The 16,602-nt window shown below is 40.2% G+C and overlaps 1 protein-coding gene across 2 annotated transcripts in view; it reads right to left on the bottom strand.

The window, feature by feature from the left end:
* Positions 1-588: 588 nt before the first annotated feature.
* The window catches only part of LOC106877930 (protein argonaute-2), a 63,133-nt gene continuing 47,119 nt past the window's right edge, over positions 589-16,602 (bottom strand). Inside the window, exons 16-24 of one of the 2 annotated variants that reach the window (XR_016241713.1) lie at positions 14,113-14,297; positions 12,580-12,739; positions 11,203-11,293; positions 10,024-10,218; positions 8,397-8,531; positions 7,047-7,148; positions 4,831-5,030; positions 2,424-3,775; positions 589-727 (exon numbers count right to left, since the gene is read on the bottom strand). Coding sequence is in view for 1 of the 2 variants with exons in the window: in XM_052967533.2 (XP_052823493.1) it covers positions 3,667-3,775; positions 4,831-5,030; positions 7,047-7,148; positions 8,397-8,531; positions 10,024-10,218; positions 11,203-11,293; positions 12,580-12,739; positions 14,113-14,297 (1,177 nt within the window). In the remaining variant the exon portion in view is untranslated. Of the gene's footprint in view, positions 3,776-4,830; positions 5,031-7,046; positions 7,149-8,396; positions 8,532-10,023; positions 10,219-11,202; positions 11,294-12,579; positions 12,740-14,112; positions 14,298-16,602 lie in introns of both variants that reach the window. The other variant, XM_052967533.2, reaches the window with a different exon arrangement.

Raw genomic sequence — 16,602 nt, 5'->3', positions numbered from 1 at the left:
ATACATATATATATATATGTATGTGTATACATATATATATATATATGTATGTGTATACATATATATATATATGTATGTGTATACATATATATATATATGTATGTGTATACATATATATATATGTATGTGTATACATATATATATATATATGTATGTGTATACATATATATATATATATGTATGTGTTTACATATATATATATATATATATATATGTATATATATATGTGTGTATATATGTAAGTGTACATATATGTGTGTGTGTGTGTGTGTGTGTGTGTGTGTGTGTGTGTGTGTGTGTGTGTGTGTGTGTGTGTGTGTATGTAAGTGTACACACACACACACACACACACACACACGTAACAGGCTTCAGTTTCCAACAAAATCCACTCACATGGCTTTGGTTGGCCAGAAGCTATAGTAGAAGACACTTGCCCAAGGTGCCATACAGAGGGACTGAACCTGGAACCATGTGGTTGAAGTTTTTGAATCTAAAAGATGCAAACATGTTAAGTGTCACACAATTGAAAAAAACTGATGTCTCAGTGTTATGAAAAGTTTCTTTTTCTTTTTAGCTTTTTTTTTTTACAAAATTTATAATAAAACTAAGATTATATATCTTTATGGAGAGCAATTTGCATAAAACATGTGCAATACTCATAAGTACGATTTTTTTTTGCAATTCACTTATTATTTTGGAAAGACAAGGAGGGAAAAGTAGCTGCGCTCTCTCTCTCTCTCTCTCTCTGCCAGTGAATTTGTAAGGTGATGATGGGTGACTCTGGCAAAAATAGAATGAATGAACTTATTCTAAGTATGTCCCTGTAGATAGAACAGGAGTTGGATAAGGGCTCGTGCTTTTGGTGGTCACGATAAACCAGGATTTGTCAAGGTTCCTTCATTGGCCCTAGCTGGAGGTTCTCCAGTACAAAGAGGGTGATATCATAGATGTGCTCACATCTCATTTCACCTTCCTTGCCTTTTCTTCCTTCTCTCCCCCCCATCGTCATTTTTTATGTAAACCCCAACCCACGCAAATTGTGAACTGTCCTAGCAAGGTCTCCCTCATCTGATGTCCATAACAAATATAAGAAATAGCTTACGATAATTCTACTTGTTCCTCCGTTACTTAGCCCATCCATAACGCTTTCACATGATTAGCTGAAAGAGGGGGAAGAGGAGGGAGAGGTGGTGGTCACTGAAATGTGTAATTTCTTTGAACTAAGTTTTTTTTTGTCCTCCATTACTTAGCTTTCACGTGATTAGTTGAAGGGAAAAGCGAAGAGTGAAAGAAAAAGGAGAGAGAGAGAGAGAGAGAGAGAGAAAGAGGAAGAGTGTATTAAGTCTATAAAATCGTGCATAAAGCATTGGGGTTGAACCAGAATACATGACTCACTTTTTAGTTGTATTTCTTAATATGCTTATTTTATTGTTGTAGTGTTTAAATTTATCATTTTATTTCTTAATATGCATATTAATAAATATTGATATATTAATAAACTAACGAGCCATGAATTCTGGCCCACCCTGTATATATAAAGTGCATTAAGTAATTATCATATTCCAATTTCCTTCATTTTTCAATGATTAGCAGACGAACGACTTTCGATACAGACACAACACAGGCTATGCTTCCAGATTTTTTGGATAAAGTTTTCAGAAATAACCCAATAATACAGTTCTATATTTGTAAAATGTAAATAAATGTATATAATAACCCAATAAGTTTAGCATTAATTCCATGAAATATTCACTGGTCTCACTAGTTATAATTATTATTATTATTATGTTGCTTCATGCTACTGGTGCTCAATTTAATTACGCTTCTGATCCTACCACTTCAAGTGGCCTAGGATCAGAAGTTGTAAATTGAGTATAAAAGTTTTTTCTTTTCTGCTTCTCAAATCTGTTCTTAGTTTGTACTGAGCACTTTCTGGATAATTCTTACTGAACCTATCAAACAGTTTATAAATTGATCCCTTCCAAAGTTTTCTCTCAAAGCTTTTGTCACCGTTTCTCAAGGCCCTAAAGAGGATCAGCAGGATCATGCCCTTATTAACTTCTCTGCTCCAGCATTTAAGGATTCCAAACTTCAAGTTAGTATAACACAACTTATTATTACAACATTGGATTAACGTATAAGTGACCAGATGTATGTCATCATAATTTAATGTCCATTTTCTATGGTTGGTCGCCCTTCCTAATGCCAACCACTTGAAAGTATGTGCTGGGGGCTTTTTATTTCATGCCACCAGCACTAGTGAGTTCAGGATTCTTAAAAACTTTAGAGACTCAGGAAATTTCTACTATCAGGGGGACCAAATTAGCAGTGGGGGAGGATGCATAGAGAGTATGATAGTTAGAATAAGAATAGGATGGAGGAAATTCAGAGAGCCGTTACCTCTGTTGGCCACAAAAGGGTGCTCTCTCTCTCTGAGTGAAAGGAAGATTGTAGGATGCCTATATACAGACAGTGATTCTACATGGTAGTGAGATGTGGGCCGTGAATGCAGAGGACATGCAAAGGTTAGAAAGGAATGAAGCTAGTATACTCCGCTGGATGTGTAATGTAAGTGCACATGTTCGACAAAGTGTCAGTATTCTGAGAGAGAAGTTAGGCATAGGAGGAATTGGTTGCTGTGTGCAAGAGAGAAGATTGTGCTGGTTTGGTCATGTGATGTGAATGGATGCTAACAGCCCTATTAAGTGCTGATCTCTCAGAGTGGATGGAACACGTGGAAGTGGGGGACCCAGGAAGAGATGGGATGAATTACTGAAGAATGACCTTGGGACACTGAACCTTTCAGGCAAGATGACAAAGGACCGAGATGCCTGGCACCATGCCATGCTCAAGAAGACCCTTATTCCGTAGCAGAAGTGTTAAGACTGATGTTCCTGGTGGTGTAAAGTACTCGTGGCGGAACCACGTAAAAGTGCTCATGCAGGGACATGTAAAAGTACCTGTGCAGTGCCACATAAAAGGAGCCAGTACACTCTGTAAAGTGGTTGGTGTTAGGAAGGGTAACCAGCTGAAGAAACCGTGCCAAATCAGACTGGTCAGCACTGGTCAAGCTGTCCAACCCATGCCAGCATGGACAATGGACATTATATAATGAGACAGATATCTTTAAAAAAAAAAAAAAAATTTTTTTTTAATCGGAAGGCCCTTCCTGATTCATAGGTTTATAAAGCCAGTTTCCCTAGATTCTGTGGCTTAAATATTCCCCACCGGACAGGATGCCTATTAGTAATAAAATAGCATTTTTGCCAGCTGAGTGGATTTACATGAAATGATGTGTTTTTGCTCGTCACCCAGTTCAGGAATCGAAAGCACAATCGAACGATTGTGTATCATGTGCTTCCACACAGAATTATTACAAACCAATAAAGCTGAAGTGTATAAAAGAGTGTGGATGTGTGTGTGTGTGTGTCTGTGTGCATGTTTCAACAAACAAATATATTTTAACACAATGCACTGATTCTTTTCTTCTCCTCGAAATTAAATAAAATTAACAACAGCAGTAATAATAATAATGATGATGATGATGATAATAATAATGATGATAACAAAAACAACAACAGCAATAGGCAACATCAAAACCTAAGAAGTCCATTTATCTTCCTGTTAAACAGCTGCTGGTCACATGGTAGTGTAAGATGATGAGAGTTAAGCAAAGTACATGACCTTGATGGTGTCAGGGTGCACTGCAATTTCATTCGACATGGAAGTTGGGGTTCGCTCTTCTTGTGAAGTTGACTGGTGACTACCCTCGCCGCTACAAAGGGAAACAAAATAAAATGGTCTTTTCTAACACATGTACAATACTACAGTTTTTTTGGGGGAGAGGGGTTTCCATTTTAATTCGTTTACTTGTTTCAGTCATTTGACTACAGCTATGCTGGAGCACCGCCTTTAGTCGAACAAATCGACCCCAGGACTTATTCTTTGTAAGCCTAATACTTATTCTAGGAATGAAGAATTAAACTACAAGGTCACGAGAGCATTTCTACTGTTTTGGTGCATTTCTGAATAGAAGACTCAGTGCTTCTGTTCATCCAGCTGCCAGATTTCCCCCTCTCTGTTAGGAGGCACAAGCACTTACACACACACACACATGTACAAAGACAATAACTTCCACCTACCAAATTCAATTACAAAACTTTGGTTGGCCCGAGGCTATAGCAGAAAACACTTGCCAAGGGGGCCCACACAGTGGGACTGTACCTGGAACCATGTGACTAGGAAGCAAGCTTCTTAACCAAACAAGGATAGTCTTAGGATATATGCAGGGCCAAATTAAGGCCCATATAGGCCATAAGAACTTAAAAGATTTTGGCTCCCCTATAGATATGTAATTCAAACCATAACATTTTTACTTTTCAATATGAAACAAAACTGTAAGATAGAAAATGTTGTTTACTTCTATAAACTTCCATCTTATTTATATTTGTAAAGTTTCCTGCTTTTTTATTTTTCATTACAAAGTCTTTGATCAGATCCTCAAAATTAATCGTATGTAACACATCTGCTTCTATACTTAGCTGAGATAAGGCATCCTAAATATTATTTCAGCAAATCTAAAGTGATTTCTTTTGTGCCATAAACCATTTACCATTTCTGTGGTGCCTCCTCCTTCCCTTGATGCCCTAAGCATGTGCTTATTTTGCTTAATGGTTAATCCAGCACTGGTGATGTGCCTAGCTAGAAAAAGTATCAGGGGACCATAGGCCAAAAAGTCTTTCCCAAAAAGTAAACCCTACAAATGAAGTACAGGAAAAAAAAGAGAACAAGTACAAGAAAATAAAGTCAGAACAGAGATGGTATCTTTACCTGTCGTGGTCTTTCTCAACTAGGTGGTAACGAGCTCTGAAAGCAACTAGGTGGGCATAGTAAGCTGGTGCTGGTATAGACACACTCCGCGTGCATCTTGCATATGTATGGCAAAGCTGATAGGTCAACGTCTGAAGTTCGTCTGCACTGAACCGGTTGTCATCCCAGAGAACATGATAATGTGAAGGCCGACTGGTTCCCTGCAGAGAATGAGAGAAAAAAGGAAACAATAATTACAAGAATTATGTAATGGATTTATGTACGTACGTCATATCACAAAATGCAGCTCTTTGGAACTACTAAATCTGATGTGCAGCTAGTGTTTATCTTTAACTAGTTTCAGCAATGCTGTGGCACTGCCTTGAAGAATTTTTATTCGAATGAGGGTCAACCTCGTTTTATTTTAAGAGCAGTACTTATTCTATTGGGACATAAACACACCAACACCAGATGTCAAGAGGTGATGGGGGACAGGCACAGATATATTACACACTAGGGTGTGGCACTTTTTCACGCAGCTATCCTCATGTGGTGAGAATGGATGAGGATAGCTGCGTGAAAAAGTGCCACACCCTAACAGTTGAGGGAACCCGTGGAAGAGGTAGGCCCAGGAAGACCTGGGCTGAGGTGGTGAGGCAAGACCTTCGTACATTGGGCCTCACCGAGGCGATGACTACTGACCGAGACCTTTGGAAATGTGCTGTGCGTGAGAAGACCCGGCAAGCCAAGTAAGATCGTTGCCAGTGCCCCTGGACTGGTTCTTGTGCGGGTGGCACATGAGATGCACCATTTTGAGCGTGGCCGTTGCCAGTACTGCCTGACTGGCTCCCGTAGGATTTTCGAGCGAGATCGTTGCCAGTGCCCCTGGACTGGCTTGTGCGGGTAGCACATAAAAGACACCATTTCGAGCGTGGCCGTTTTCGTGCGGGTGACACGTAAAAGCACCCACTACACTCTCTGAGTGGTTGGCGTTAGGAAGGGCATCCAGCTGTAGAAACTCTGCCAAATCAGACTGGAGCCTGGTGTTGCCATCCGGTTTCACCAGTCCTCAGTCAAATCATCCAACCCATGCTAGCATGGAAAGCGGACGTTAAACGATGATGATGATACACACACACACACATATATATATATATATATATATATATATATAATGAGCTTTTTTCAGTTTCCATTTATCAGATCTACTCCCAAGGCTTTAGTAGAAGATACTTGCCCAAGGTGCCACGCAGTGAGATTGAACCCCGAACCATGAGAATGGGAAGTAAGCTTCTTTATTTCATTACATTTGCCATAAAGCATAATACAGATGGAAGCTTGAGAGCTGGACACAGACACGATGCTGATGATGATGGAATGAAAAAGAGATGGTTGGTGGGGGAAGCAGCCAACGCCAGCCGATTGTTACTTCCCAATAACATTGTTCTTTTTAAACAACACAAATGAGGTGTTGAACCTCTTACAACAGTTACAAATTGAGGCGCTGAGCCTCTTACCAATTAAATCTCACAAAAGTTCAGCAAATATATTCAATCATTCTTTCAACTTGAGGCACTAAGCCTATTACCAAAATCACCAAGTTCAAATTGAGGCATTAAGACCTCTTACTCTATCTCCCCGACTAAGTCTCTTGCCGCATGCAGTCACAAGTCGGGGTCCCATAAGAGATGATTGTATTCATCTTTGGTAAAGGAATACATCAATCTGTAGAACTCATTTTCTGCCATGACCTCCGCAGCCACCTATGGAGGCCAATACGGGCTTTCAGTGTAGGACAGGAACTCCTCTTCCCAACCTTCCAGATTCCTCACAAAGTTCTCTACGGCCCCTCCCTTAAGAAATAAGATCACAAATTCCTCATTCATTATACTGGGAGGGACTACAGTTTCCTCTGTCAGTGGCACAATTCCCACCGACAAGGTTTCGGGACATGCCGGCAATGTACATTTTTGCCATCAACAGGTAAAAGAAAAGACAGAAGCAGAAGAAGAGGACAAAAACTGGTGGAATCTGAAGCATTGGTTGGAATGTCTTGCAGTACCAGTTCTGGTGGAACACTCTCATTTCAGTATCTTGCATGCTAAGTTCTGTCCTGAACTCATTCTTCACTCTCACCTGGCAGACTACACTTCTGTACATCTGAGTCTCAAAATGGTGACAGGTGATATTAAAAGAAAAACAATGACCAACAATGAAAATAATCAACTGCTACTTACCTGTATGCCAGTGTGACTGCAGAGGTAAAAATCAAATTCTGTTGGATGGCAGATACCATGATCCACAGTGGTTCCAGCTGGGATATTCCCACTTCGGCCAACCTAAAGAATTAAAAATAAATACAAGAAATAGAGAGAGATGGGGTGAGACACAGACAGACAAGAAAAGGGAAATCAGTGAGACGGACAGACAGACAAGGACAGAAAGAAGGAAAATGAGAGGGAGAAAGAGGAAACAGATAAAAAAGGAGAGAGAAAGAGAGAAAAAGCAAGAGACAAACAACAGAGAAAATATTAGAAAGAGTATAGTCATAGAATTGAGCCGGCACGTAAAAAGCACCATTCGAGTGTGATCATTACCAGCGTCGCCTTACTGGCACTTGTGCCGGTGGTACGTGGTAAACATTCGAGCGAGGGCGTTGCCAGTGCCGCTGGACTGGCTCCTGTGCAGGTGACACGTAAAATACACCATTTGAGCGTGGCCATTGCCAGTACCACCTGACTGGCCCTCATGCTGGTGGCATGTAAAAGCACCCACTACACTCTCAGAGTGGCTGGCGTTAGGAAGGGCATCCAGCTGTAGAAACTCTGCCAAATCAGATTGGAGCCTGGTGCAGTCATCTGACTCACCAGTCCCCAGTCAAACCGTCCAACCCATGCTAGCATGGAAAGCGGATGTTAAACGATGATGATGATGATGATGTATCTAAGAACAGATGAGAGGCATCCAACATGAGAAAGAAAGAAGGGAAGAGAGAGAGAGAATGGAAAAGAAAGAGAAAGAGATGCTTATACAAAGAGTGGCAAGGGAAAGAAGACAACTGACTTCATTGTTAAATATTGTCATTGTCTGAGCCATGCAAACATGGAAAAATGGATGCTACAGAGTTAATCAAGAAACATTTTATGGCCAGATGCTCCTCCTGTCACTAGCCCTTAGCTGTTGCCAAGCTAGGTAATATTTCCAGCATGGCCAGACATGTTTACACAGAATATTGGAAATGAATGAAATTCATTTACAACAACCATGTGATGTCAAGACAAGACACACACGACAGGCTTCTACCAGTTTCTGTCTACCAAATCTGCTCACAAGGATTTAGTCAGCCCAGGGAGAAAACATGCCATGTGATGCAAATGGATGACAACTGCAGAAGTACAAGGAAGACATAAGAAGAGAAAGACATTCTTAAGCTAAAACTCAGAAAGAAGATGACAAGAGACCGAAATAAGTGACAAGATAGTGCTGGAGGAGAACAGACAAACCAAACTTCCACAAACACAGAAAACAGAGCATAAAATGACAATGAAGAAAAAGAATTACAATAGTGAAACAGTAAAAATACTCACTTGATCTTGTTCATTCGCACAGAACAGTCTGGTATGATGTCTTTTCTGTACTACGATGAAGGTGATTCCAGGTTGGTAGGCTAAATCAAGGTCAATACAGGCTTGCCGCACAGCTCTCAACTCATAACTTAGTACCTAGATAAGAAACAAAAAAACATGTATGCCTGTGTATGTATGTATCCATATATATATAATCATTTAATATACAATATGTATATAAACAAAACTGAAATTGATTCTTGATAAAGTCATGTTTATCTTTGTCTTTCATTTTTCAGACATTATTTTGCTTACTAAGTTTTTAATCGATATTTACAAACAACAATTTACTGACATTTGAAGACACTTGCCCAAGGTGCTACACAGTGGGACTGAACCTAGGACCACATGATTGGAAAGCCATATATATGAGGAGGTGCTGAAGAGATCTTGGCTTTCAGTAAAAGAAAATACAGGAGAATCAGTTAATTATGATTTCATTTAAGATATTCCCTTCTCAGATTCACACAGTTATTGCAGCAGTCCTTTAGATTTTCTAAGCCCTGTAAAAGAACTTGGAAGGTTGGTCCTCCAACCAGGCCTTTCGCAATGCCCTTAGAGCCAGGAACTTTTCAGCTTCCCACTCATATATATTTATGCAAACATGTCAGTACTGTGCTATACATCAACAGCTGTCCTAATTTATACAGTGTCAGTAAGCTAACTAAATAAAAGAAAATCAATAGTCTGTTTCCTGTTGCATAATGCAGACAGCATTGAATTTATGTGTGTGGCAACAATTAGCAAAGTCTTGATGGCAGAGACCACCTACCGATCAATAGGAACCTTGTGGAGACACAGAGGTAATCTGCACAGACACTTTATAGATAACAATGTTTCGTTAGGTTGTGTTTACAGAATAAGTTCAATGAACGCAATCTGTCAGAATGAGACAGGAAAACAAATAGGAGAGAGGGAGAGCAAAGAGATGAGAAGGGAAAAGAAAAGTAAAGCAGAGGGATGAGGGGAAAAGAAGGAAAAGAAGCAATGAGATAAGTTATGATTCAATCGACTGTGCAGTTAAGCAGCTGGCTTCCCAACTGCATGGTTTCAGGTTCGGTCACACTGTGTAGCGCTGTGGGCACATGTCTTCTACAATAACTCCAGGACACCATGGCTTTGCGAGTGGATTTGGTAGATGGGAACGGGGAAAAATGAGCTGAAAAATGGTGCGTGTGTGTGTGTGTGTGTGTGTGTGTGTGTGTGTGTGTGTGTGTGTGTGTGTGTGTGTGTGCCCTTGTCTAAACATGTCATAAATGAGCGTCATTGTCATACATGCATGGTTGTTCACGTCTAGTCTTCCATAAAACAAACATGTCTGGCCATGGGGAAATATTACCTTGTTTGGAAACAGGTGAAGGTTGGTGAGAGGAAGAGCATCCAGCTACAGAAAATCTGCCTCAAGAAATTTCATCTGATCCATACAAGAATAGAAAAGGGGCATTAAATGACGATGATGAAAAACGAGGATGACTTCTGTTACCAAGACTCATAAATCAACTAGCAACAGCTCCCAACATAAAGATGTCTGACACTTTACTCCCCTGGCTTTTCACCTGTAATTAGCATTAACAACAAAGCCATTTACCTGCTGAAACTGTCCTTCACTGACACCATTTCTATAGAAGACAATTCGAGCTGGTTTAAACATTGTACACTTGTAAAATTCCATCAAAAGCTCTTTGACCATGATGGCAAGTTCTTGAATGATTTCTTTGCGATGTTCTTGGACCCGAACAGAAGCAGAATATCGACTTGGGTGGCCATCCATGCTGCCAACAACCTGGAAAATTCACAACATGCAAATACAAAAACTATGATGATATACACACGGAGAAAAGAATAGTAACTTCAAAATGAGACGTTAATTTTTGGAGCGAGAGGGGAGCTGTGGAAGAAGGAGACCCAGGAAGGGATGAGACGAAGAACTGAAGGCCAATCTCAAAATGCTGAACCTTACAAAAGAGATGACAGAGACATGCAGAGCTTTGTTGTACTCAAGAAGACCTGCTCACCACAACAGAATTGATATCTTAAAACCAAGGTGCCACATGAAAAAGCATTGGCAAGGGCGATAGTGTCAAGTAAAAAGCACCCAGTACACTTTGTAGAATGGTTGTTGGCATTAGTAAGGGCATCCAGTTGTAGAAACCAAGCCAAAACAGACAATGGAACCTCGTGCAGCTCTTGGCCTTGCAAGTTCCTATCAAGCTATCCTACCCATGCCAGCATCCTTACCGAGACATCACATTCTGAAAGTCGCAAAACTTTGTGCTTTTCTCGCTTTATAAGTTGTGGTGCTTACAATGGTCTGTGGCACTTACTAAACACCTCAAATGATAGATCAACACTTTAATCTAATAACCACTGACACCCTAACTGTCATCCTTCATTTTCATTGCAGCTACATAGTTTCTGGTTCAGTCCTGCTGCAAGTATCTACTATAGCCCTGGACCAACCAATGTCTTGTGAATTAATTTTGTACACAGAAACTGTGTAGAAGCCTATTGTGTTTATTCGAGTGTGTCCCACACTGCTTGACAACTAGTGTTGGTTTGCCTTTGTCTTCATGACTTAGCAGTTCAACAAAAACTGATAAAATACCAGACTTAAAAATAAAAAAAAGTATTGGGTTTGAGTTGTTCGACAAAAACCTTTCAAGGTAGTGCCCCAGCGCAACAACAGCACAAACAACTTCCACTGACAATACAAACACACACACAACACCACACACACATACACACAAGAAAAAGATGAGGTATTTACAGCAGCAATTGAAGGTTTACTAGCATCTCCTGCAGGTGGGTGAGTGACATCTGCACCAATAAATATGACGGGTTCTCGGAATATAGCAGGTCTACCAACAGAAGAGAATGAAAAACAGAATAAAATGGTTAGCTGAGAAGACATCTTTTCTAAGGGGGAAAAAAAAAATCAAACAAAGAGAACAGGAAAATACAGTACAGTAATCCCTCGACTATCACAAATGTTATATTCCAACCACCCTCTCTCCGCCATAGGTGAAAATCCACAAAGTAGAAATAGTACTGTATATTTTTATTTTTGATAATTTGTTTATATTTATTTTATTATAAATGCAAAAGAACACCACAGTGGAATTGACGTAAGCTTAGATAATAAACTGCAATATGGCAAGGGAATACTGAGTGTGTATATATATATATATATATATATATATATATGGGGCAAGTGAGATCGAAACTGAACCAAATTCGATGACTGGCACCCGTGCCAGTGGAGCACCAACAGCACCATCCAAGCAGGATCACTGCCAGAGCAGCAGTCTCGCTTCCGTGCCGGTGGCACGTAAAAAGCACCATTTGAGCGCAATCGTTTCCAGCTTCGCCTTACTGGCACTTGTGCCGGTGGCATGTAAAAAAACACCATTTGAGCGTGGCCGTTGCCAGTACCGCCAGACAGGCCCTCATGCCTGTGGCACGTAAAAAGCACCCACTACACACTCGGAGTGGTTGGCATTAGGAAGGGCATCCAGCTGTAGAAACTCTGCCAGATCAGATTGGAGTCTGGTGTAGCCATCTGGTTCGCCAGTCCCCAGTCAAATCATCCAACCCATGCTAGAATGGAAAGCGGACGTTAAATGATGATGATCACCCGGCATAAAGCCACCTTACTCAACACTACATCTCACCTCAGTAGAGGAGAATTGCCTTAAGAGTTAGTTGGTGACGACCTCACTGGGGCTGGTGTCATGTAAAAAGTACCCTGTACACGCTGTAAAGTTGTTGATGTTAGGAAGGATATCCAACCACAGGAACACTGCCAAAGCAAACATTGAAGCTTGATGTACTCCTCTCGTTCACCAGCTCCTTTTACATCATCCAACACATGTCAGCATGGGAAAAAAATATTAAATGATGGTGTTGATGAAAAAGCAGTGGAATTTGCTCCAAGACTCAAACCAGAGTACCCTAATCCTCATAGTCAACCAAGCTAATATTGAAACCCAAATTATGGTTAGGATACATGTGATGACAGGTGAACCAAAGTTTATCCATCGTTAAGATCATTACATGAAGACAGCCACCACTGGTTGACAGCTTAGCGGCTTACAAGAGATCCCACTCTAAACAGATTCACTGCAATGTAACAAATGGAACTTACCGAATACTTGGAAGTAAGATACTGTTGATGCCACCTAGTTTGACATTTATCTTCAGACATAAATTGGAGAGAGTTTGTGGAGATGTACGCGTAACATTCCTGGCCTGGACACATTGAGTAGCAAGGCCAAATGTGATATCACCAACACGCTTCACTTCAGCTGAAATCAAAAATAATTTGTGTAAACTGATAAGCTTTTGTCATTATCAACGCAGTCTACTTCAAATGGTAACTTTCTCTCGTATGTTTCTTTTATGGGGACATGGCAACTTAGTTTCTCTTAGAGACACAATCACCAAACAAATCAAAGAAGTTAGCAAGTACTTCACCCTTCTTACAAACAACACAAATCTCTGAAAATCACTACAAATGTTACACCTGATGGTCACTTCGTATATAACGTAACCGAAACTACATTACAAAGATTACACTAACTGATGAGTTACTGGTCATGGGCAGAACTCAAGAGAAACACACAGTGGAGCACTGCTTACATATATAGAATAGTGGTGGCCTCACTAGTACAGTGCCACATAAAAAAGCACCCACTACACTCGAGCAGTGGTTGGCATTAGAAAGGACACCCAGCTGTAGAAACCATGTCAAAGCAGACACTGAGGCTCGGGGCAGTCCCCTAGCTCACCAGCTCCTACTGAACTGTCCAATACTTATCAGCATGGGAAAAAAAAAAAACAGACATTAAACGATGATGAATACTACCATACATAGAAATATTGGGCACTGAATTCAAAAGAAAGCCATACAATTACTTTTATTTAGTTGCTAAGTTTGGTGAGATTGAGGCCATTAATATTTCTCTCAAACCTTTCTAAATCAACACCTACAGGAAATATGAGAGCAAGGAAGGAATTTCAGAGAACTGGCATTCCAGGAAGGTTTAATCTGGCTTCTTTCTGACTGCTCTTCTACTGTTGCTGTTTCTGCTGATTCTAAGAACTAGTTAGCTGTCACACCATCTTTTACTCAAATCCACTCGTCACTCTAGTTTCTTTTTATTGTCTCTGCTGTGTAACACCTCTCAGATGTCACACTAAACTCTAGACCAACCTTTCTATTCTAAAACAGCAACACTCTGAAATTCTCCCCTATAACATGCTGGTGCTACGTAAAAAGCACAGGCGACGGCACGCCGTAAAAAGCACAGGTGACTGCACACCCCGTAAAAAGCACAGGTGAGGGCACACAGTAAAAAGCACAGGTGACGACACCCCGTAAAAAGCACAGTTGACGACACCCCTTAAAAAGCACAGGTGATGATACCATTTAAAACGCACAGGAGATGGCACCATTTAAAAAACATCCAATAAACTCTGTAAAATAGATGACATTAGGAAGGGCATCCTGTTGTAGAAACCAAGCCAAAACAGACAAAAGCACCTGGTGCAGCCCCCAGCCTTGCCAGTTCCTATCAAGCCATCCAACCCATGCCAGCATGAAAAACTGACAGATGATGATGATGATGAATGACAGTCATCTAACAGAAATCAACGAAAAAAAATGGTATCAACCTACCATAAACTGGTGTTTTTCCTGGCAGTATGACAACTATCAGCTGTAGTCCTTGGAACTTATTCTTCAAATATGTAAACATTGGGTCAACATGCTCGGGAATGCTGGCATATTTACAGAAGCAGGGCTGGCCACTGATTGGCATGCCAGCATCGTTTGAAATACGCTGCAGTTGTTGTGTAAAACTCCTGTGAAAATCAAATTTAGTCCACTTATAAACAATGACAAATTTATACAGAATTTCGTTTTGATCTCTGCTCTCCCATTCCACTACCCACAATTCATTTAAATGCAAAAGTTCACAATGGATGTCACACAATGAAAGTTGTGCTCCAGCATGGCCTTAGTTTATGATGGCTAAAATAAACCGAAAAGACATGCATTTGCTTACACGTACACATGATACGTTAATATTATTAATTACACTTTCTAATTTTGGCACAAGGTCAGTAATTCTGAAGGAAGATTACACTGCCCCCTCCAGTGTTCAACCAGTACTTATTTTATCAACCCCAAAAAGATGAATGGCAAAGTCAACATTGGCAACATTAGAACTCAGAATCTAAAGAACCAAATGCAATGTTGCTAAGCATTTTGCCTGGTGCAGTAATAATTCTACCAATTTGTCACCTTAATAATAACAATATTCTTTTCTTCTCTCGGCACAAGACCCAAAATTTTGGGGAAGGGGCCAGTCAGATCAACCTCAGTATGAAACTGGTACATAATCTATCGACCCTGAAAGGATGAAAAGTAAAGTCGACTTCGGTGGAATTTGAACTCACAATGTAAAGACAGATGAAATACCACTAAGCATTTCGCCCAGTATACTAACGTTTCTGCCAGCTCACTGCCTTTAAAACTATTCTTTTCTACTCTAGGCATAAGGCCTGAAATTTTGGAGGAGGGGACAAGTCGATTAGATCAACCCAAGTACACAACTGGTACTTAATTTATTGACCCCGAAAGGATGAAAAGCAAAGTCGACCTCGGCGGAATTTGAACTCACAACGTAAAGAGATGAAATACTGCTGAGCATTTCGCCCAGCAAGCTAACGTTTCTGCTAGCTCACCGCCTTCTTAATAATAATAATAATAATAATAATAATAATAATAATAATAATAATAATAATAATAATAACATTCTTTTCTACTCTAGGCACAAGGCCCAACATTTTGGAGGAGGGGGCTAGTCGATTAGATCAACTCCAGTACGCAACTGGTACTTAATTTATCAACCCCAAAAGAATGAAAGGCAAAGTCAACCTCGGCGGAATTTGACACGTAAAAGCACCCACTACACTCTCTGAGTGGTTGGCATTAGGAAGGGCATCCAGCTGTAGAAACTCTGCCAAATCAAATTGGAGCCTGGTGTAGCCATCTGGATCACCAGTCCTCAGTCAAATCATCCAACCCATGCTAGCATGGAAAGCGGACGTTAAACGATGAGGATGATGATGTAAAGACTGACGAAATACCACTAAGCATTTTGTCCGGCATGCTAACATTTCTGCTTCTGTACTTACTACCACTGTTACTGCAACCATTACACAAAATACACAAGACAAAGTACTATCCCATTAATCTTAGTGTATGAGTGTCCACTCAAAATGCTAAAGCCAACCCTAGGCTATGGTAAAGCCACTTGTACATGATGTCACGAAGCAGGATCAAACTCAGCTCATTAAAAAAGCATTAGATCCTGCTGACGATGCACTCACAGCGTAAGAGGTCATAATGCACTCGCTTCCACTTAGCTTGCACCACCTACTGAACTTACTACTCACTAACATAACAGCAGACATGAAACAGACCGTTTCTCTTCTCTAGCTCTGCTATCATTACTATGAAGGGCTCTCTGCCCCTCTTGTCTACGAACCCTCATGCGCCACATATTCCAACTACATATCCTCTCCACTCATGGAATGAGATGATTGCATGCAGCTGTTTGAAACCCCAAACCAAACCTCATTTCATTTTCTAACAAACCAAGCAGACCACAGACATCCAGACACAAACTTGTATGAATTAAATTTTAGTTCATGTGATGACCAAGAAACCAACATACATGTAACACACACAAAGAATTCACCAGAGTTTAACCCTTTAGCATTTAAACCAGTCATATCCAGCCCAAATATTCTACAGGTTTTATGCTCAAACCAGCTAGATCTGGCCTCTCACACCTACCTTACAATGTCAGTTTGAATATATACAATCATATCTTCAAAATTTCAAAGCCGCAAGATGATGCATAATTCAAAACAATATGAATAAATAGGCATTAAATTTGGCAGAATAATCTGAATGCTGAAGAACTAAAAGACAACCAGACCGAAGTTTGATATTTATAATTGTAGAAATAGATGTGAGCAACCAGCATCGAAGCTAATTCAGATACGATACCATCACACTTTTTGATTGGACATGGAAACTTATTTTTCTTTATCTCCTTAAAATAAAATAAAAAATAAATAAATCACTATTAAGGCC

The sequence above is a fragment of the Octopus bimaculoides genome, chromosome 4, assembly GCF_046866305.1.
Source record: "Octopus bimaculoides isolate indiv1 chromosome 4, ASM4686630v1, whole genome shotgun sequence".
Taxonomy (NCBI): Eukaryota; Metazoa; Mollusca; class Cephalopoda; order Octopoda; family Octopodidae; genus Octopus; species Octopus bimaculoides.
Note: the sequence above shows the minus strand (reverse complement) of the source record. Positions and strands in the feature narration are given on the sequence as shown.